Below are 23,923 nucleotides of genomic sequence, written 5' to 3' on the forward strand. Positions count from 1 at the left end.
AAGCTAAATGTAGTTTCTTCCATGGACAATGTCTGCTTGTAAGTAAGCAGCACTGCTGAGGAGTTGGTGGAAATGAAAGCTTCAAAAAGGAAAAATTCAAGGGGGTCAATATTGCTGAAGTTACTGGTATGAGAAGTCTCTCAGCTGGATTTAACTGATATCTTTCACAGGAAGACTCAAAGAGAATAAAATTAATTTGTCTGTCAAAAGTAGCTCAACCATCACTTAGATAAGGTGCTCAAGTACTAACTGACTGGACATCTGAAGTCAATCAATGACTGTCATCATTTTAAGGGGGCTGTAGAACTGAGTTCTTCAAAAATGGTAGACATTTCCATTACCTGTCCTATGTGTGGACAGAGGTCCTTAATCAGTTTTCTGGAAGGACCACAACGTGTTGAGATTCTTTCCTACTTCTAAAATAAGTTGATTCTGTTATTACCAAATTCATGACTGCTGCTGAATCTGCTTCACAAAACCTGGATTCCCAGTCAAGTACTAAGCAGACATAATTTCTCTTCAGAAAACTGAGTCCTATTTCCACCTAAGTATGCAATGTCTAAAAATCTTTTTACATGTTTCTCAGTGATTGCATGTGCACCTACTAAACAAGGGAAAAACACATTAAGCCAGGAGATGAGTTTACAATTGCATAACACAATATGAAAGTACTTTCACATGTCTACTCCTTGAAAATCAGCACAGCTTGTTTCAAGAAAAAATCTCACCCCATTGTCCTCATGTATTTCAATACTGTCTTGTGCAGGGAACCTTTGTTTTCTTAAAGAGGTTCTATATAATTCACCTGAAAGGAAAAGAGACATATTAGTAAATATTTGTCTGTTATGTCTTTTACAGACATCTATGGAGGTAAGGCACTTTTCTAATTTCAAGACATACAGTTCTGTTCACAGGAAATTTGGTAGACAAACAGAATGATACATGCTCACCAGTGATTCAGAGAGACGCTAAGCAAGTTTGGCATCTCTAACTTTGCTGGAAGTAACCTGTTGCCCTGTCTCTTCATGTGGAATACATCCGATCTCAAAATCGCCATGAGAAGAAAGCCAGGTGAAAGGAAAAACACTGAGTGATTCAACACCCCAAAGAAGCATGAAAGGCATGGGTTTGATACATGACTAAAAAATAAGTTTGTAGCCTGAATCTAGGACAAGAGAATTCGTATGGTGATTCCAAAACTTCTGAGATCATGACGTAAGGTTCAAACCCATACTAAGAATCAAGACAGGTTCTCTTTTTTTTTATTTATTTTATTACATAGACCGTTTCAAATATCCCTCATATTTTGCCATGTTAGTTAGGAAAGATTTAAAGGAGGAAAAAAAAAAAAAAAAGGAGAACTTGTGTTGGCTACAAAGCATAAAGTGGTGATAGTCCCAAAAGAAAACTGCTATTTCCCTTTTCATGCTCCTGTGAGAAATTATGCCGTTTCTTGCCATCTGCTGCACTATTGCCAGCCCTTTATAATGACAAATCTGTCATAAGAAATATGTTCACATGAAGACTGTGACATATGCTTTCTATTAACAAATGCGAAAGAATACTGTAAATACACTGCAGATGCAGTTTTGCAAACTGCACTGTTTATAGGAAAATAACGGCATGCATCAATGAGCTCAATCCTGCTCTGAAAATCACAGCATGAGATAGTTCCTGTGTTAAGTTCCACAGTTTCTTCATTGAATGAGTCTTACACATACACATGCTACCAGATCTTGTAAATGACTACTACAGAGCATAGCGGAAGAAGAAACACACAGGGTTTAGCAGAGGATCTCAACTCAAAATGCTCCATAATTTCAGCTACCACAGCAGGCAAGATGGGAAAAGTATGATTTCAAAAATGGAAGCGGTTGGCACCTAGTGACCACATGAGCTTATGAACACAGCTGCAGGAATAAATATTTCACTGTGAACTCCAGGAAGGTACACAACGTCCCCAGAGAGAACTGTGATGAAAGGAAACATCCTCATTAACACCACACACTTCTGTATGTCAATTCTTCCTCTTTAACAAACAATTTAAAAGCATAGAAAAATCAAAGGCAGAGCCACATGTAAATACACTCATGAAGTTGGGCAGGCACCAGCAGCAAAGGAACCCTAGCAGTGCCAGGCTTGGCACTACTTTTCATTCTTACAGCACTCAGAAGTTTTAACAGCAACACTCCTTACACCTCCCTAAGTAGAGATGGGAGGAGGAAGTCCAGAGCACAAAGCACTGAAAGCTTCTACACTCCAAACTGAGCCATGTTGTACTGTCCTGCGTGAGCTTTGTGTACATCAACAGCTTCACCCTCCAGTGCCCTACCTCCACCACTCCAGCCAATGCTATAAGGCACTAATGTATTAAATAATGTCACAGGCATTTTCCTGGTACATTATAATAATCCATGCTGAAAATAATTAAATTTAAAAGAAAATTTAAAAGAATCATGATCCCTCCACATGCATTTCTCTTCTCAATGTAACATACCACAAGGCCTGTGCTAGTTAACAAGTGCTGTTACTATCTCTAGTTGTTGAATAGCTTTGGTACAAATTAAAATGAGAACAACTCACGTTGTTTTTCCTGTAGTAAGCCAGATGAGCAAAATGCAGACTCTTCACCTGCAAAAGAAAAAAATCACAATGCAAATTAAAATTGCTTTACATGAACATCAAGTTCTTTACTTTTTCTCCGGTGTTGCTGTAAATATTTTGCAACTGGCTACTACTATGCTGATTTCCAAAACCCCCATTGGCTTCCACTGGAACAGGTCAGCACATGACACAATTGACAGCTTCTGGAATCTATTAATCAAAACTGGTATGCTAGAAGCTAGATTTTACTCCTCATTTCAAGAAAGGTTATCATAAGCAATAAAACTTATAGGTAGGTAGGGAGGAATCTATTTGATGGAGGTGAGTAGGTAGAAATACATTTGATAACCTGTAGCATTAGCCACTGAATCTCTTAATAACTACGAATTGGCATAACTTACCTATCAATACAAACCAGATTTTTATTACAAGTATTTAATTAGCAGTTGTTTAAGAAATATTTCTGTCCTTACATTCCCTCCCACAGTCCACCCACCCAAGGAAAGTTGCAAGTACTCAGATCTAAATACAAAAACCTAATGTACAGAGACATAAGGACATGGGAATAAAGGCCCTTTCTATAGATAAAGTACTCCTACAGTACTCTGGCCAGTGCTACCATGGAGGATAAACACCTTTGCCATCATTTGACCATGACAAAATCCAAAGGTATCAGCCTATCTTTATCTACATCTACCCTCAAAACTGGGATGAGAACACAGGTCTCCCAATATCTTCTCTTTCTTCAGAGGCTCAGGCAACATCTACTTTTTTCCCAGAACCTACCTGCCACTTGAGTATCTCCACACATGCGACAGACACAGAATTCTGCCCCTGGGGCACAGCCTGACTCAACAACAGAGGCAACATCCTGTTGCATGTGTTTGGCATCAAAGAACAGAATAGCAAATGACAAGGACCAGGGAAACTGGTGGCCTTCTATGATATGTGAATAAAACTCCATCTGCTGCCATTGCCTGCCCACTCATTTTCTTGTGTTCAATGAAAGCTTCTGCCTAGTGTCTAAGAAGACTCTAGAACTTGTCGCCACTGTCTCTCAATCTCATGAATTAAAAATGCTGTTATGCTAAATCATACTAGGGTTAATACAAAAAGAATAATAATAATAATGTTTAACTCCTCTGATGGATGCAGCAGTACAAAGTAAGAGCTCTGCAACTATTCTCTATTTTTTCAGGTGCTCCAACTATCACAGTTGACAATTTGGTTTTGAAGGGAATCAATAGAACAAAAAAAAAAAAAACAGGCTTTTAATATACAGCAAAGAAATCTGCTTTAGTCCATTCTTTGAAAGCTGTACTTGCAGTGAAAGCTGTACTTGCAGTACACTGCCACACCTTACCTTTGAGGAATGGAAATACTTTGAATTAGCAATTTCCAAATTTCACATACAATCTCTTTCATTTTCAGTTCCTTGCCAGGACAATTCACAAGACTGTTGCTCTGCCAAAGAGGTTGGGTCACAACTGTTATCTACTTTCAGCTTACTAGGGAAGAAATATTAATTGCACTAACTCATAGAGAGAGTCATTGCTGAGGCAAAGCAGCAGTCACTCACTCTTGGGAACAATGTGTGAAGCTCTCAGGAATGTGACAGCTAAAGGCAAAAACCAGACCTCCATGCCAAGAGCACAGACCAGCCTTCTGAAGTACTTGTATACACAATTCCACAAATGACAACATGTAAAACAATGAATGTTTCATGAAGAAAATTCCTTCCCATGGCAGCTTTGAATGGCTGTGTAGATAGAAACTCTCCATCACAAAAGAATAACTCTCAATAGAAACTGAAGACACGCCCACTACAAAACAAAAATTAATTTTTATTTGGTAGATTTAAGAAACAGTTACTTTTTTTATTTTTCATCACACAGTAAATTTAACATATTCTAAATAAAATGCCACTTCTCTGTCCCAGAACTGAAGGATGATCTGCAATTACTCTTATTTGCATGCTACTAAAAAAATAAAGTAAGAAAAAATCAGGAAGGTGTTTTTGGGCAGTGTTGAAACCAGAATAGAAGCCACCTTGTTTTCCCACAAAAGATTGGTAACACCAGTAGAAATAACTATATCTGTTCTTCAGAGAAAGCAGCTGCAGGTAAAAAGAAGATTCACAAAGCTACCTTCAGTGTCATGCTACATAGCCATGACACATATTTGTAGACTGTAGCCTAGATTTGTAGCCATTACACAGCCACATAGCTGTGCTCCTGAGAGGACAGAGTACATTTTGTACAATTCTTAACTCTTGTTTTATTCTCACCTGGGATTACATCAATAATGGGTTTAGCATTAGGGGATAGCACAGCAGAACAGAGTAATGCACCTCAGCACAAGGCGATACCAGGGGAATTGTTATCTTCTTTATTCCCTCACACATCCAACCTTGCACTACTGACCAAAAAAGGTGCCAGCAAGCTTTATGGTATATATGACTTTCTGTGTTCTAATAATCTGAAGTTGTGTAAGAACATAACCATACCACTGGAACAAACAACACTGATGCTCCTCTTTGGAACATGACCTTCACCTCAGCAAGAATCCTGTGAAAATTAACTTCTGAAGAGAAGTTAAGTATTGTTAAGTATTTTTTAAAATGCTGCAGCAAATGTAACACTACTGTAAGCATAGATATGTCAAACTTGGGAAAACAGAGGGAAAGGAGGCAATATACCTACAGATGGTATGATCCTCTCCATAGGAATGGCAGCCAGGGAAAGTCCAGGCCCATGAAAATGATGCAAGAACACATGCTGATCTCAGCATGTGGACCGGATCTCAATACAGATTAAAAAATGAAAAGGGAGAGACTTCAAGGAAAGCAATGCTCTGTGCAGCAAGACTCAGCTCCCAGCTAAAAAATATCTTAGCAGGTAGATTAGGCTTCCTCCATTTTGCATGCATTTTCTGAGCTGTATTATAGAACATAAAGCATCACAAAATTAAATGACTGCTGTTGCACAATGCTTGTAACCTGCCCTACTATAAACTGCCAACAGTGGTGATTTGCAGAAATCCAACCCACTGTTTCTCTATAAAATCTGCAGCTAGACGTAAAATCTGTTCTTTATATGAGCAATCTGATGTGTTTTGGAATGCTGATTACTATTGTAGTTTCCATCCTTCCCTTCTACTGTTCACTAAGCCAAATTTTATGTTTACCACTCTTAATATTAATAGTCAGCAGCAGATGCTATTGCAATAAATTTAATAGCAGCATAAACATTACAGTCAGCTATGTAAAAACACTGCTTAATTAATTATGTGACTCCAGGAGGGCATGACAAGCGGGGTTAGATCACATGCTGCTGGAGGGAAGGAAGAGAGCAGTTTGTTTACACAGAACATTGTGGACAAAATTAGGCAAGGCAGCCCTCAGGGGAGAGACAGAGGGAGAAACACTAGTACAAGGTAAAACTCACTATAGCAGTCATGAATGGTTCTCGTGTGTAAAGATTTTTGTGTTATTTTGAGTGTTTTGACTATTGTATAAATGCTGGAGAACTTCTGAGATGCATGGCAGGTGTTACAAAGGGGACTGAGTGAGTGAGCCAATGAAATATGAGACCAGATGAACTCACTAAAGACACCACAGTCTGCACCAGTCTTGTACAGAAATACTGGTTTCCTGTGGAAGTTTAATGGATCCAACTCAACATAACTCATAACTGTAGACACTATGGGTTACTATCCACATCTCAGCTGACAAGTCACTTAACAAAATGTCTAAACCGTGAAATGCAAAAAATTAATCACTCCCATTAAAATGAAGAGTACTAATTCACCCCAAATTTAGTATATCTGAAATATCTTCTTTTAACAGCCTTGACCTACTAATTCACTTTTTCTAAACATTAGAATTGCAAAATTCAACAAAACAAGACCAACATAGAATTATGCTGAATTCATACACAGCAAAGAATCAAGTGAGAAATAAATATATAATTTTCCCATTATTATACAAAGAAATTATAAAAATATACAAATTGTAAAAGGAAGAAGAACAAGAGAAAAAAATCCAATCTTGCCTGAAAAAATTGACCTTAAGGATCAAACTTACAGCTGCATTTCTGTCATACTTTGCAGTGAACTCAGGGCTGACTATTACCACCTTAGCATCACTCCTTGCCAAAACTGCATTTAACCATTGCACAGGGAGCTGCAGGCTCTGCTTTGCTCCTCACCAAGCACCATATGTACATGTTTAAACACTGTACAGTCTTTATTATTGACTTAAACTGGGATTAATGTTATTTCAGAAGAAGAAAGACTACAAGGTCTTTCTCCTTCTGCAAAAACATCAACCTGAAGAATGATGAATGACAGTAGCATCTCCCAGCTGCAAACCACTGTCTTGTATTGGGGTGGATATGAAGAGTAAGTTTGACCTAAATCAGCAATTCAAATTACTCCCAGAAAGAAAGCAATGTCTCTGTCAGCACTATTTTCCAGAAAGACAATCAATTTGTTAAAAGATGAAAATATCTGTGTGACCTGGTCTTGTGCAATGGGACCAAGAAAGGCCTTTCACTCACCTGATATGAAAATTTCCAGTTGTGAAAGCTGATCATGTCCAAATATTTTGCTGGTAATCAGTAAAGCAATCCATCAGTCTGTATGTGTAGCATATGAAGCACAGGAAAAGTGAATTTCACAGGCATTTTACAGTCAGTTATGTTTTAAACAACTAAAAATTAAATCGCATTTTGTCAATATACCTGAGAATTCATCCTAATTTGAAGCATTTTAATTCAATTAACTGGACTTGCAGAGTAAAATAGTAGCATGTTGCTGAAAAAATTGACTAATGCCTCTTAAAATTAATTAGGGTGTATTAAATAGATAGTCATCATCTCTGGCAAGCTTTATTACAGAAATTACATTGTTATTCGTTCGCTTGCTTGTTTATTTTCTACAAAAATACCAAATACGGCCTCTTTTTTTTTTTAAACAAATTAAGTTTTAAAACAAAGAAACAGTCAAGATTCATTGGGGCTTTGCCTGTTTCACTTTTTTTGTGTGTGCATGCGTGAGCATCTGTAACATTTACATTTTGGAAAATGCAGGCTGAGCTGGCAAGAAAGATACCTGATTGATCAGAGAGCTTTGGCTTGAACTCGGGAAAAAGAGAGCGTATCACCTTTGAAAGAAGGGGCAAGCAGCTGGGGAGGACTACATGGTTGCTGTGACGTTACAGAGGGAGAAAACCAGAAGGGCTAAAGCCCAACTAAAACTTAGTCTTAAAACTACTGCAAACTACTAAAGACAACATAAAACACTTTTTACAAATAGGTTAGCCATAAAAAGAGGGTCAAGGAGAATCTCCATCCTTTATTGGAAGCTGGAGGAAACCCTGTGGCAAATATTGTGGCCTAGGGAAAGAAGCCCACTTCTGGCAGGACTTGTGACCTTAGATAATAGCCTGGTTGATTTTTCTTTATAGCAGGCCACTGGGTATTCAATGGTAGGACAAGAGAGAACAGCTTTAAACTGAGAGTAGGTTTAGTTTGGATATTAGGAAGAAATTAATGCCTCTGATGGTGCTGAAGCACTGGCACAGCGTGCCCAGAGAAGCTGGGCTGCCCCTGGAAAGTGTCCAAGGCTGGATGGGGCTTGGAGCAGCCTGGCATAGTGGAAAGTGTCCCTGCCCATGGGAGGAACTTGGAATGAGATGGAAGATCCCTTCCAACCCAAATCACTCTATACTTAATTACACTTTCTGGTGAAAGGCAGAAATTATGTGCTCCTGAGAACCACGAGTTGTGCAAGAATGCCCAGTCAAAAAAAATCAGAGACTGTACACACCAAGTTTCAGATGTTATCTAATTCTGTCACATATTACAAAGATGCATATTTCTTTTCCTTAAAAGAAATAACCAAACAAAAACATGCCAATTACCTATTTTGCCACAACGACACCACAAACTCACATTACTGCAAATATCTTGCTACTGTGATTATAATACATAATCTAAACCAACCATTTCAACCCTCCTACAACCATACATCCATACATCCATCTTTGTTCCCAAAGATCATCTTCACATCTCTCTAAATTTCTAAGGGAAGCTTTTGTAGGAAAAAGCTATCCAGGGACAAGAAAGATGTTCAAGCACTTTCTCTTCACTGCCAAACTTTCCTCCAAGATGTCTTTCACCATTGCTAAAGACAAAAGCTCTCTTTCTACCCATGTCAAGGACAGTAGACAAACCTGACATATACAATCTGTTCCTATCACGCTACTAAGTAATTAAAACCAGTGTGTCAGGGAAATAGACAAAGGAAATTGATGACGATCACATTAAGATCTCAAGCTTGGCATTTGCTAAATTCTGAGATCTTGGCTTTGCAAACTTTGTTCTGGGATATTCAGCAACTGTAATTAAATATAACCTGTCCTATCACTTTCTGGCAAAATGGCCAAGAATCAGAGCTGTCCAGCAAAGTTGTTTATTCACTGAGGACAGCCAGAAAACCAAGCAGTCACATAAAAACCAGAAGCTCAATAGAAGAAAAACTTCCAAGCTTGTACATTTTATTAGATCTGATGAAAAAAAAGGTCTGATGTCCATGGTCAGCTGGCAAAGGCCAGGTATCCTGGCATTGAGCTGCATTGCCCATTCCTTGGAAGCTTCATGTTTCTTTTACTCTTTAGAAAAATAAAATTAACTGAGGCAAGGTGGGGGAAAGATGTGACTAAATGAAGGCTGAAGAGCTGAAGAGTCTGCTGGCTGTATATGGAGATTGAATCATAACAATACAGATAAACTCCAACTGCACTGGCAAGCATTTATCATCTCCCTATGGAGCTTTGTGGTTCTTCGTTCATTTGAGATGTTTCTGGATTCTCTTATATTTTAATTTGTATGTGTGAGAGAAAAGAAAAAAGAAATGGTATGTTAAGCTCTTATATTTTCCAGCTCTCAAGCCCACATTTACGAAAGGTCAATATACCAAGAGATAGCAATTGAGGGAGAGAGGACACCCCTAGTATTCACATGATCTTATTTGAAGTCTTATGCAGGTTTGGTCTCAAACAAACATGTCTTGACTTCATGGATAATGCATACTCCAGCATTTTTTCCTCAGGATTTCATCCTTTGAAATGCTGACAGGTTTAAGCTTACATGTCAATTACTAGCTTGAATTGAATGACATTTTTTTCTGTAACAAGTATTTGCCTGGTTTGCAAGTTAACATGTATAAAAACCTCATTTCCCACCATAAAAAAAAACCTCAAGTAATGCAACATAAAGCATTTATTCAAAGTACATGAAAAATCTTCTTCACCTTACCTCAACTTACCTTCACTGCACTATACAAAAGAAAAAAAAAACCAAACCAACAATAACTTCAAACTTAGAAACACTAACAATATATATTTTAAGTAAGGATATGATCTCAAGACAGCTGGAGGACTGTAAACCACTAGGCTGAATTTGTTCCTAGTGGTGAGTACATGCAGTTTCCCTCAATGTAATGGATAGAATACTTTGCACCAGGAGTGAATTTAAATGCCTAACTATGATGTTTGAAAATGCCTTTGTTCTACAAGAAATTGATTGCTGTTTGTGCTGTTTTCTGTATTTAGCAAGGGTGCACCAAAGATTTCTGTCAGTGTGCTTTACAGACAGAACTCCGCTTTCTTTTGCACTGCTGAAACAGTGAAATCACATTCTGGCTTAATGAGATAGAGTACATGCAATATTGGCTCAGACTTGTGCTAGCACAGTTCTCAACAACTTCAGTCCTTGCTTGACATCTCTGTTAAGAACAGTCAAGCTCAACACAATGAACTGTGACCCCAACAGTACACTGGCAGCACAAGTGACACAGTATCAGAATGCAGATACATCTTATCATAGATCAATTCATTGGCTGTTTTGAGTCAGGTATGCTGCTTCTAAAGTTTCTAATAGGTGTGTGTGAACAGAAATGAAGAAAGGAAAAGAACAGATAAAAATTCTTTCTTTTGCAAAACATCACAGAGAACTAGCTTAAATGAAATTAGAAACCCTTTGTATGAAGAAGGATGGAGTATAACTCAGAGGACTGCTTCCTTTGTTTCTGCACATATCTTCCACGTAACCATGGGTCTTCACATTCTCTGTGGAAGTTATTCAACTGCATAATGCAAAAAACTCCATCCCATTATCAACCTTGTTTCTGAACAGCAGAAACCCTTAAAAGCAGTTTCTTAGAACTCTTTCCTTAGTATCCAATACAAAGGGCACTGTGTAAGAAAACAGCTAAACAAACCCATACTCATACAAAGGTGCTACAATGAAAAAAAGCCCCATTCTAAATCTTTGCTAGAAGTGGAAGAAGTAGAGAAATTTCTGCAAGAATTTGAGGATAAATGGTTCTTGGCTAGTTATTTAAAAGACTAACTCATAATTGACACAATAATGTATTCCTCTTTCTTGATACTTTGTAGCATAGAAAATGCCATATTTACAATGGGTATAACATCTATAGTTTATCTTAAAAATTGCCACTGAATCTCTGAATAAGTTAGTAAACAATGTAAACGAGGCCTTGACATCATTTTAAAAGCAAATGCAAAACTGACTTTTTTTTCTCTATTTACCTATTTAACAACTGTAAATACACTGTGTGTACTGTGTCTACCTGTCAGTTAAGTACTATAAAAATAAAAAATTCTCATGGTACGTACTCAAGAGGTTTGTGAATATGATGGTTTGGCATACTCAGATAAGTATTACTTTTATATATACCTTTTTACTTAAATAAACCTGTCAACAAAATTTCAGGATCCACTACATGTAGAAAATCCATAAAGAAAATTCCTAAAATGGACAAGTATATTAAATTATTTTTAAAACTAGAATAATTAACAAGCTCATTATGCCTGAGCCCCATATCATGGATGGAGGAGCAAGTTAGGTCTTTCTCTCTCCCTGAAGTCAACAAGGTAATTTAATTTTCAAACAACTAGGCAATTTAGAAGCCAAAGCAACAATAACACTGCTTAGGCCTTTATCCTAAGTCCCAAATCCTTAGTGGTGGATCAGTGCCCACTTCCCACTCCTTCCAGTGGTACATAGTTATATACATATTTACATAAAAATGGCCCCAAATACACCAGAAAGTATGTGTCCTCACAGAAATTCCACATAAGGATTCATTGACTTTAAGGAGCAAAATAACCTGGTGATGACAAGAAGCCTCTCACATGTTGAATACAAGAAAAAATAAGCTTTAGTCTTATAATCTATTTCATAGGTGTTCAGCTGAGTCCAACACTGACTTCCCACTGAAGCCAGTAAATTTGTATTACCTGGTCTGCCAAATTTTTCTCTGAAAGAGATCACTGCATTTCATTTCTCAGCAATAAAATGCTACTTACATATCTATGTAAATCTTTTAACTATGGGATGCTGTAAAATTACATTACTCCTGTAGAGTATTTATATAGTATATAAAAAGTAATTTCTTCACTAGTCAGATGTTCTTGTTAACTCTTAGGAATTATGTCATACAGGCTAAGCATTACCTTGATTTTCTTCAAGCTTCCCAATTGTTTCTATCTGCTCAACAAGGTCATTTGAGTTCCACTGGCTCATGCCTATGAGAATAGCATTTTTTCCTTCCACCATCTCTTCTGTAAGAGGAAGAAGAATAGAATAAATTGCTGTGACAAACAAGAGAAAAAAGACAGGGTGAGAACTAGTAATCAAGAGAGAAATAAACACTCATTAGAGCCTCCAATGGGAACAGATAAGAGATTGTGCAGGACTGTCCAGGAAAGCTTCCTGCCTACTCATATGCTTTACGTGGATCCTATATGCTTTATGGATTACGTGCAGGAAAAACACAGAAAAGAGAGGACTGTCTGAATCTTTTCTCTCTTGAGCAGTCACCATGAAAAAAAGTTTATAATAATCACTTTGAGTGTTAGAGTGGTTGGTTGGTTTTGGGGTTTTTTTCTATAATTTTTTTTTATTTGAAGAACATTTAAAAAGTAGAGGGAAGCGTAGACACAGACCAGTTCAAGACTTTTCAAGAAGTCCTTGATAACCCTTTTATCAAGGCCACCTGTGCTACATAAAGCTTTACATTTTCATCTAGGGACACAGAGACATAATGGAAAGTAACCAAGCCTACAGCACTGGGAAACATCTTTTATTGAGATCCCATCCAGAAGTGGGGTAGGAAAAACTGAAAGGACAAAACACAACCTGTAGACAGATATTAACTCTCTTGTGAAAAACAAACCCAAAACCAAACAGGCCTAGAAGCTGTAGGAAAATATTTTCCTTCAATATCACAGCTATTTGGCAAGAAGGGTGCATTAATCCTTTCTGAATAAATTTACTCAAAGCACTTCAGCCTGGCTGGATACAACTCAGAATGGTCTTAGTACCTAGGGCGAGCACACAGGAAAAAAGTAAGTAAAATAAGTAATAACAGTTATTTACTTGTTAAGACAGATTCAGAGAATGGGCCAAATTATGTCCTTTCTTACTGCCTTTCATAGAGAGAATGACTCTGAAAGTAAACACAGAATAATTTAGCCAGGACATTTCTGGCTAAAATAATAATTTTCAAATACCTACCTTGCAGTAGGCCTCTAAATGATTTTAAAATTTATGTTCTTTCATGTTCGTTCATACGTACCTCTCTTATTTAGAGATCTTGGTACTGGAGAAGAAGAAAGATGGATATGTATAAAGGACTGTATAAATCATTTCACAGTCACCACCATATCTTATCTCCTCCAAAGTCATACCTTTTACAAACAAATATTGATAAAGGTAATTTATCAGATTTATCAGAGAAGCTGGATCAAGCAAAGCCCCCTGAGACCTGATGCAATCTCAGCTGCTCCCTGAGGCAAAGAGAATCAACCACTTAGCACAGCATTTTGTTCACGTTTTTGTCACTTTCTCTCAGATGCTGATTTATTTGAAGTTCTATAAGGAGGAAGGGAAGGAGACATAGTGGTTTTGGTCTCTTCCCTCTCCCCCTTAACAAGTGGTTTTTGATATCCATCTGAGTATGATGAGTATTTTCAGTGATGTTTTGTGCTTAGTCCTTACTGCTGTTCCTCCTGCCAACTTTCTGAAGTAACTAGAAGTTTCTTGCTCCCCTGAAGTTCACACCAGCCCCTCAGTGCAACTGCACAAATACTGATGGAAAAGTGTTCAAATTAGCAGCAGTGTCGAACAAACACAGCCCTCAAGACCTCCTTAAGGCCTAGCAGTGGTGAGTGTCTGCTGACAGGTGTAACATTTTATCCACAGATAAAAATGGGAGATAATGGTTCTCTACTGCAGATTTTGTTTTCCTTCTTTGTTCTTCTTGAGCAAAGTCCAGTGTTTGCATTGGAAGACCAAGCAGCAGCAGCACAGCTGATGGCCCTGAACACTGGCAGGTTTGTGTAGCAGCCACAAAGACCAGTGAAAAGAACTGAAAACAAATGAGGGAAATGTGCCTCCAGGGCTGTCTTATGGAAGATTTTTTTTTCAGCTTAAAGGCTTTGGGGCAGGTGTGTGGGGAGATGGTTATAACTGCTGTGGAAGTCTGATAAAATGGCCAAATTGGAATGTGCAGGCTTCTCTGAGATATTTTTCAAATCTGAGAAAAAATGTTAGTCAACCATGGAATTTCATATTCTGACAATTTTGTGATGATGTATTCAGCTGTAATTTTCATCTTCTGTGTTCAGAGGTATGTTGCAGTTAAATTATAAGGTAGTTTCCTGCATCAAATATCATTTTATATGTTGACACTGTAAAATTCCTGCCTAACTTATGGCATGTCATATGGAAAGCAAGAAACAAAGGAAAACCAGGCAATATAAAACATTAAAATATTACATCTCTCTTTCCTATGGATTTCACTAAATTAAGTAGTTAGCCATGACAGGATGAATCAACAGTCAAAACATGTACATCTGCTTCATCTCAAACACAGGTGCTTGATTGTCTGTTTACAAGGCTGCCAGCCAGAAACTTCTTTGTTTGTGAAACTGAGATTTCACCCCAGCTGCTTTTCAGAATACAAAAGCAGCTCACTAATGTTATGTTTTAATGGTGCTGACTGCTGTGCCCACTGTTTCCTACTTCAGCCTGTCTATGAAGTACAAATTACACATGGGTAGATGTGGGATAGCTTCCAGATTCTCCCATGAAGAAACCCCATAGTACTCAAGTCCAGCAGCACTGTGCAGTTGCAAGAATATCAAATATTCGTGATGCACTCTGTATAAGAAAAAGAGAATGGGGGAGAAATACAGATAAGAAACACTGCAGAAAATATTATGCTGGAGAGAGAAAAAGGGTATCAAGTTACCTCATCTTTAGGAGATGAAAGCCAGTGTCTCTATCCTAGACAGGTTTCCCTCACTACAGCACAGACAAATTCCTCATTTCTTTGGTGCTAAATTTAATCTACTGATAATGCCAATTGCTTCAGCCCACACATATGTTTTCCTCTACCAAAGACATAAGCTCCCTTATCACCAAGAGAGCTTCTGATTGTAGAAATGCTTTCTGCCTCTTTTGCTAGTATTTTTTCTTCTGTGTGAACATTTAAACACTTATTTCTCAAAGGCTGTTTGGGAGAAAGCAGACATGATACTAAATTAGGAGGACCTATGGACTGCCTCAAGGGTAGTGATGCCTTGCAGAGAGATCTAAATGGACCACAGAGCTGGGCAATCACCAGCCATACGAAATTTAACATGCATGAGTGCTGGATTCTGCACCCAGGATGGGGTAATGTTGGTTAGACCTACAAACTGTGGGAGAAGGGGCTGAAGAGAAGCCCTGGGGAAAGAGATCTGATGGTTTAGGTTGATGGTGAATTGAATATGAGTCAACGTGCATCCTGGCAACCAAAAGGGCCAACAGTGTCCTGGGGTGCGTCAGGCACAGCACCCTAGCCAGCTGAAGGAAGGTGACTGTCCTGCTCTGCTCTGGCACAGCCTCACATCAAGTCCTGTGCCTAGTTTTGGGTGCCATAATACAAGAAAGATGTTAAGCTATTTGAGAGCATCCAGAGGAGGACAACCAAGATGATGAAAGGCCTCAAGACCAAGATTTATGAGGAATGACTGAGGTCCCATGGTTTGTTCAGTTTGGAAAGTGAAGACTGAGGAGTGACCTCATTGCAGCCTGTAACTTCCTCAAGGTGGCCTATGGAGAGGGAGGTGCTGACATCTCTCTGGAGACCAGTGACAGGATAAGATGAAATGAAAATCTAACTAAACAAAACTTGATTTGAAGAGCATTTTTGCAAGCTAACTACCATGTAATCTAAACTAGGAAATACTTGTGTCAACACAATATGAAATATGTCCAGCAAATTCCAACTGCTTTTCTTGTTCTCAGTGTACAACGCATGCCTCATCAACTCCAAAAATGCAAGCATCAAACTGACCTTCAAAGCATTACTCAACAACAGATCTTGATGATTCAAAAGAATATTCCATCAATCACAGTAAGTGATCATACTCCCAAAGACAGAATCTAGTCACATCAAAGAGAACTATGCCATCTAGAACATCTGAAAAATCATTGTTTAAGTTCTTTTTTGGAGAAAAATTTTGAAGTATGATTTGGTGCTCAAAGTTACAACCGCAGCTTCACACAGAATTTGGAAACATTGCTGAAATCAACAATACAGCTATTTTAAGCACACAACAGAACACTGTAAAGCCCAAAGGCAGTGTGGAGGAAAATCAGCATAGGGTATATTTATTTTTTGTTTCCAACTCTTCCACTCACTAAAGCTTAAGATTTAAATGCAGCTTAAATAATTTGGGTATCCTATTCTCACTGAATACCCAGTGGAAAGAGATCACCATCTTTGATCCTCTTCATGCTTAGATGCCTCCCATGCACATTTAATTTTTATCCACAGAAGCAATTTATCACGTATTATTATCTGGCACTAAAAGTCTGTTATTAGGGGATTAGCAACTCAGTAACAGATGTTGTTCATTATCTTTACATAGCAGTGACTTTTTATTTCAAGTAACCATTATAAAACTGATAGCAACTGTCATTACAAGCATTTCAGACTACATAGACTACTTCTGACATAAAAACTTAAAAGTATTAAAAAGTATTAAAAAGTATTTAAGGGAAGCTCTTTCAGAAAAACCACGTGAAATGTGTCAGAAAAGCATAAGTTTTGGTTCCTGCAAACAGAACCAAAACCAGAGCCGCAATCTCCCACTGGAGGTGGGAGATGGTGTATGCACACAACCTACAGATTCTTCTCGCACTTCAGAACAAAACTTGACATGTTACCAAGCATGTCAAGATTCAAGGCCTCAAAGAAGACGTAGGGAGTGCTGCTGAGTTATCTCAGCTAGTTAGAGCACAGTGCCATAGTCACAGGTTTGATCCCCATATGGGCTATTCACTTAGGAGCTGGACTCAGTGCTCCTTGTGGGTCCCTTCCAAGTCAGAATATCCTGAGATGAAATCCACAAGCATTCAAATACTGCTCCTTGAACAAGCAGAGCTCCCAGTCCCTCCAGTTTAAGTTTTGATAGAGTGGAAAACCTAAGACATTAGTCTTAGAAGTTGGCCATCATGGACACTCATGGCCTTCATAAGGAACTGTAAACAAGAGCCATTGTAACCTCATACACCGTCTGAGCTGGGAAGGAGCTGGGTCAGACCCCTTGAGGTCTGCAGTGGTGGTGTCTTGCTGCTTCTGATGCCAGACAGTTCAGGGCAGCTCACACATCCACCCCAGCAACTCACCAAACTCTCATAAATTTAGGTCCATTCACAAATCCTGGACAGAAGAATTGATGGAGGTTTTGTCTGATGAGGACAATGTTGTCAGTTCACCCATGAAGAAGCTTAGTTACCTCTTGTAAAATTTGAGGGAAAAAATGGGGAGGGGAGGACAAAAATGTGTACTCACCTCGTGCATCAAAGAATTCATCATCAGAACTCTCTACAGAGTCTCTGAGAACACTCTGCACGTGCCGCTGAGCACCACCAAATCGGCATGGGCCAGCTGGAAAAACAAGGAGACTCACATTAACACAAGGGAATGCTTGCCTCTGCTCCAGAAAAGACACCAACTCAACACATTAATGAACAGTTTGTGTAGGTGCCTCAGGAGGATTGTCATCATGCACACTTTAATCTCAACTGTCAGCCAACCAGAGCTCTCAGGATGGGAAAAAATACTTCCATTTAAATAAAGTGATTAAAACAAATTTGTGTTAAAGATAAGCCTGCATTCAGCTAGTGAGTGACCTTAAAAGATAAATTCTTTCCTGTTGAACACATCTGGCCATTCCATTCCAACACTCAAATTGCACATTGTTTCTAAAAACAAAGCAGCATTTCCTCAGGACAGTAGCTCCCACTTAAATTCAATTTAACTTCTAAAATAAGTGCTATCTTATTTGGCTCACAGATTTGCAGACAAGCTACTCAATTCTCATTTACTGAACTGGTTTCTCCAGAGAGATTTGCTGTGCTGGAGCCTGGGGCTTTCATTTGAAGCTTGTCATTTGAAGACAGGAAGGCAAAACCACATTAGAATAGGTACAGTAACAGATACAGTCATGACAGCTTAAATGGTCCTAATGGATTTTCATACTCAAACTAATTTGTAGTTAGTAAACCAGACTTGTCTAAATACCTGGATTTTCCTTACATCTAAGCAACCCAACACTAGAAAGAAGTAGTGAAATATATTCCCTATATTAACAACAAAGTCTCCCCACAATCAGTGGGGAACCATACCCTATTATATAATAACACTACTGTAGAAAGGACACTCATTACCCACCAGAATAGTGTCCTTTGTTTTATTCATTTCCACAAATGATGACACCAGACCTGATTCTAATATCCTGAGCCCCTGGCCACAAAAGCATTTTTCTTCTCTGAGTAGTAAAAGAGCACTCAAACAGAAGATGCATCCTTCCGCAAACATGCCACTAGGTTACAGCCTTTTGTTCTTCATTTACTCCACCTGTTAGTGTTCAGGAACAGATAATCATGGAGTGATTATATGAAGGTGCTTTATTAAAGAGCTCTGGGTGTCAGGGGTACACAGACCCAAATCTGACCTGACTTGGTTTTGAGCTGAACATGTTTTTATATTCTATCGCTATATAACTTACATGTTAATTATTAAACTTACATTGTTCTATTGTATACATTGATTCTACCCAGGCATGGATTTCTCACGATCCCCCTCAAACTCCTAACATAGTTTCTCATGATTCTTTTAACAACAATTCTAACAATTATATCATTTATCATATACTGACTACACAGGTGCATTTTCACATGATCTTAGCAAGCACAAGGCCTAACATTTCCCAGGGCCTACCTTTAACACTTTTCCCAGGGCTTGCCAAGCCTAACTTTGTTTCTAACTCCCCGAATTTTCTATGATTTTAAAATCTTTTACTATCACACCTATAAGCTGAATTAATCAGAAATATAAGTGAAGGGTGGTAAGATGAAGCAAATTTTAGCTGGCCAAGATGTGAGTAAAAATACTAATCAATTAATAGCATTTTAATAGGGTTAAATAAATTAGGTTTTAAGAAGTAAGTAAAAATAATAGTCAATTAATAGCATTTTAATATGTCTTTTTTAAATGGTTATTAAGGAGTCAGCATTCATTACAAGAGTACAGCATGTATTGGGAATGTGTCCAGTGAGATCTAGCAGCTACTGGAGCCCCACTATTCAGATACATATCTATCCTAAAATGCATCACTACAGACATCAAAACAGTGGTAGAAAGAACACTATTCTGAACTTCAAATGAAAAAAGTCTTCATTGGGACAATGCTTGGAAGAGCAGGCATTCCATTATTTCAAAAGCACAAGGTGGGAGGCACCACAAAAAAAAACAACAATGTACGGAGGGTTGGACAGAGGGAGGAAGGGAGTGAGGGATGGAGAGAGAGAGGAAGAACAAAAGGAGGCAGGAAGCTACAAAATTAAAAAATTTTAAAAACTTCAAAGGTACTCCAAAGCAAACAGCAACTCCCTGGGAAAGAGCTGCCACGAGCCTGGCTGAAAATCAGTAAAAGTACTCACCCCACAAAAAAAGCTCATGGTTCCAGGGACCTTGGAGTTTGATGCAGAATGTGAAGGGAGGGCAGGGAAAAGTGTCACAAATATCCAGACATAAATTCTGGCTATGAGTAAAGATCTTGGGACCACCAGTTTTATTATATTGCACTGGAAATGCTTCTAGATTTACAAGCAGCTTAAACATAACCACAGTCAGCAGCACAAATCTGTGTACAGCTCACTGCAACAGCTCTCCACATCTAGGCTGATCTGCTGGCTAGATCACATTGCATTGCATTGCCCTAATACATTGGTCCTATTGAGTCTGCTTCCTTCTGTGCCAGCAGATTCGCATTAGCCACCTTCAGAGGACTCTATTAACATTTCTTGATTTTATTAGACACTGGCATTGCCTGGACTCACTGATTTGATTTACACTGTCAACTGCTGCACATTTTATTTTATAATTTGGCTTCAGAGAATGAAAAGACCAGCCCTACTTCAGAACACAAGTGAGCTCCTTGGTAATGACACTTTATGTTTCTATGGCAGTGAACCTAGCCTTTATCAGGCTACTCTTAGCAGCCAGATGTCAGAAATTTTTGCACCCAGGGTAGCAACTTGCATTTCATTTCAGTTGTTCAGTATCACAATTTCTGACCAAAGAAGGGGAAAGCATGTAGAAATGCTTTGAACACTACATGATCAATTTGCGAGTCACAATAGTTGAACTGGAAGCATATACAGTAGTTCCCCATAAGCTGCTGGGGCAGCACAACAGAGGGATGGTAGGATTGTAAGTGTAGCACTCCAAGAGGCAGAAGGAGAGCCCAGAGAAATGCACAGGTGCTTTTCTTCTAGAAGAAGCGAAAGTACAGTTTTCTATCTAACCTGCTCTCTCTGCACAGAACTGCAAGTTGTGACAGTCACCTGTCCCAGAGAGAGCTGGCAGGGGTTTGCCCTGAGCACAGAGCCACAGAAAAAGCCATGGAGAAGACAAGAGCACAGCGATCCTCACAGCACTATGAACAGAAACTGAATGCTCTAGTTAGGCTAGCACTAACTGTAAGTAATTGTAATTAAGATTACAATCAGGGATTTTCCTCAGTAAAAAAAAAATCTTGTTTTTTTCCTTGAATAAAGAACACCTGGAATTTCATTGGTACTTTGCTGCATCAGTGACCTGGTGACCTGACAAGTGCTGTGGTGCATGTTTGATGTTGATTTCCTTACCCCTATGTATAAGTAAGGATCACAACTGAAATCTATATCCTGCATAACAGCTTCCATAAGGGGAAGAGCCATCGATCACAATCAGCTGCAACCTCTTGTGATAAGCAGCAAAATAGCCAGAAACTTATTTGACTAAAAAATTGCTACAGAAATAGTTCCATATTCTATTATGCAACACCTGTACTTTGGTTGAAGGCAAACCAGACTGTACACATCATCCTAATTCAGATACGAGGCAACTTTCATCCCTGGTGTTTAGTGACTGTACATAATTCCAACAAACAGCAGAAGAAACAGTTCCCACTCACATATCAGCAGTTTCTAACGCTGTCCATCCAGGGAAGGAACAACCCACTAAAATGATGCAATTGCTGATATGTTCCACAAATAGACCTAGGAAGTGGAACAGTCATGGAAAATGCCAATTTCACTTTCACCCACAAACACCAGCAGGGCTTGTTCTACCATAGTTCCATAAGAAACAGCAGTTGAAAAGTATAATCAAGTATAAATAAAAGAAGAATCAGCTCTAGCTTCCTCTGCTCAGGAGGCATAAACCCAAATTTTTCCAAAGGTGTCTCTTTCTTTACAAACTGGCAATGATATGACAATTAAGCAGTGCATGAGCACACTTCATTCCATGTGATAGGAGGGTGATTCTAAACAAGAAAAATAAAAAAAAAGGAAAACACAAGAGGAATTAAAGTGACCTTGCTGCTCTGTAGTCAACATTCTCAGGACTAAGGAAATGGAAACAGAAAATCAGGTAAGAAGTGAAATAAGGCTGAAGAGGCTCTGAAAATCAGTTTAAGAAGCAAAGGTTTCCCCCTGAAAACTGAATAGCTAAAGCTGTCGATTCCCAACTTTAATCACTTTCCTGTATTATTTGGAAGGTCTAGGGTCCAAAACACACCCAATCCTAAAAGTCCCAAGCATCCTAAGAAAGAACAGCTCATCACTGTCACTCAGTAGTAAGCACGTGTTCTGCAACCAGTACCAAAAATGCTGCTTCAATATTATTTGTTAAGCAAGGATAGTATTTAAAATGCAAACCAAGTTAGGAGAAAGAAAAGGCATCTACTTTCCATTTCCATTCCAGTAACTGGCATCAATTCTGACAGCACAAAGCTGTTAACAGCACACCATACAGGCCCCAGATCCTTAGGTGGCATAGACCTGGAGTTAAAAAGTGTGGACAGCACAAGAATATCTTCTGAGAAAAGGATGGAACATTTTCCTGTGGAAATTATATCCTTTAAGCACACCTTGCACCAAGGCACAGGGATTGAATCTGTGACTGGATCTAATGAGCAGAAAATTAATTTTCAAATGCAGCAGGAAGTAAGCCTAGCCCTGCTGCGAAACCACAGCCATGGTACCTTTCTTCACTGGATCTGCCTTCTCCTCATTTTGAAATAGCTTTTAAAAACACTGCAACTGAAAAAAAAAGCCCATTACTGGAGTCATCACATCACTGTTTACAGAAGCACTTCATGAGCAGGACCAGTACATATACTTTGGGAATTAAAGAATAGTGATTTCATTCCTGAAACATACTTGTGAGGGCAGACTAGCAGCACAGTAGGCTCAGTCCAGAAGCATCAGTTGAAGAGTCACTCCAGCATCTCCCTCTTTTCCTTACCAATGCACGTGTCCCTGGCTACCTTGTCAGGCAAGCAGGACAGACGGAAAGTAAGCAGGATGATCCAAATACCAGTCATACCAGCCCCTTGTGTACTGGCAGCATCACAGGCCATTTCCAGAGGCCATCCCAGCTCACAGCAGACTTGCCAGGAAGATGCATTCAAGCAGCTTGGGATAAGAGCAGCAGTTTTCATTGGATGCAATTACAGCAATGGGCTTTACTGTAAAACTAATCCAGTATTATTCACTTCATATTATCACAGATTTCAAGCTTTGCAGCAGGCCCAGCCTTCTTCTGTATCTTTTGCTTGGTAACATTTCCCAATTTCCAATCAAGCCCAGACATAAACACATGCCAGAAGACAGGCAATCATAAAGAAGGAACTCCTAAATATTATCACCACACCTAAGTAGAGATGAAACAGCACACAGTGTTCTCATAGCTCAGACTGGGGACTCAGTCTTTTACACAGTCAAATACTGAAGACTGAATTAATCTCAATTAAAAAAATAATTTAAAAAATAGACTCTATTGCACAGATTAAAACATTTCCACTTGTCAAAACTTGTTTTAGAAATGTACCATTTTGCATTCAGGGGCAGTTTTCCTAATAAAATTAAAAAGCACAAGTAATTTTTCCATTTGGATAGAGATGCTGGGTAGGAGGAATGACCTTCACTATTGCTACTGACTGCTGTTGCATAATAATACTTCTTTCTGTTTTGCTGGTTTCAGATGCTTCTTGCCTACCCATTAAGTGATTTAACTGAGCTACCCACACAGTGTTACCTAGTGACTATGCAGTTAAGACTTAACTGGAGGCCAAGTTCACCCGCTATTATTTTCTAGTTATGTTGTATTTCTTATTTGGAAAACATAAAACTGAAGATATATGTTACAAGGATGCAAATTTAACTACTGGAGGCACTCCTAAGGCTCAGGAGCTCAAAAAAGACAGAGGGAGATGCTGATCAGAGGAAGCCCTTGCCTGCACACTGACCACCAAAAAAGATGGACCATATATGCCATCACTGACAGCAAGGCCACATAGAACTCATCCAAAATCATCGAATGAATCTGCATCAGAGACTGGAACTGAAATTAAATCAGTTGAAGCTGAAATGAAACACACTCAGTGGAAGGGGCTGTGGGGGGAAATGGAGTGGGAGGCCTACAAAACTGTGAGGCTAAAGGAGGAGAGAGGGAAAAATAATAGTGGGAGGCAAGAGGGAGGGAGTAAGAAATGGGATGGGGAAGGCCAAAAGGGGATGGGGAAGAAAAAAGTGGAAGATCAAGTCAAGATGTCAAGTTCCCTTGTCAAAAATACATGGCTGACAAAACCAGACATAATTACAGACAGAAAAAAGTCCACACAAAT

General features: G+C 38.8%; 1 protein-coding gene across 3 annotated transcripts in view; it reads right to left on the reverse strand.

Moving 5' to 3' along the window:
* PITPNM3 (PITPNM family member 3) overlaps positions 1–23,923 on the reverse strand; it is a 53,112-nt gene that overhangs the window by 26,564 nt on the left and 2,625 nt on the right. For 2 of the 3 annotated variants that reach the window (XM_088066157.1, XM_088066155.1), the window contains exons 2-5: positions 17,539–17,634; positions 12,146–12,253; positions 2,584–2,631; positions 729–805 (exon numbers count right to left, since the gene is read on the reverse strand). In XM_088066157.1, coding sequence (XP_087922283.1) covers positions 729–805; positions 2,584–2,631; positions 12,146–12,253; positions 17,539–17,634 — 329 coding nt within the window. The remainder of the gene's footprint in view (positions 1–728; positions 806–2,583; positions 2,632–12,145; positions 12,254–17,538; positions 17,635–23,923) is intronic. The other variant, XM_088066156.1, reaches the window with a different exon arrangement.

The sequence above is a fragment of the Pseudopodoces humilis genome, chromosome 23 (assembly GCF_049639895.1).
Source record: "Pseudopodoces humilis isolate 2021_Gansu_Grassland_sample_001 chromosome 23, ASM4963989v1, whole genome shotgun sequence".
NCBI lineage: Eukaryota > Metazoa > Chordata > Aves > Passeriformes > Paridae > Pseudopodoces > Pseudopodoces humilis.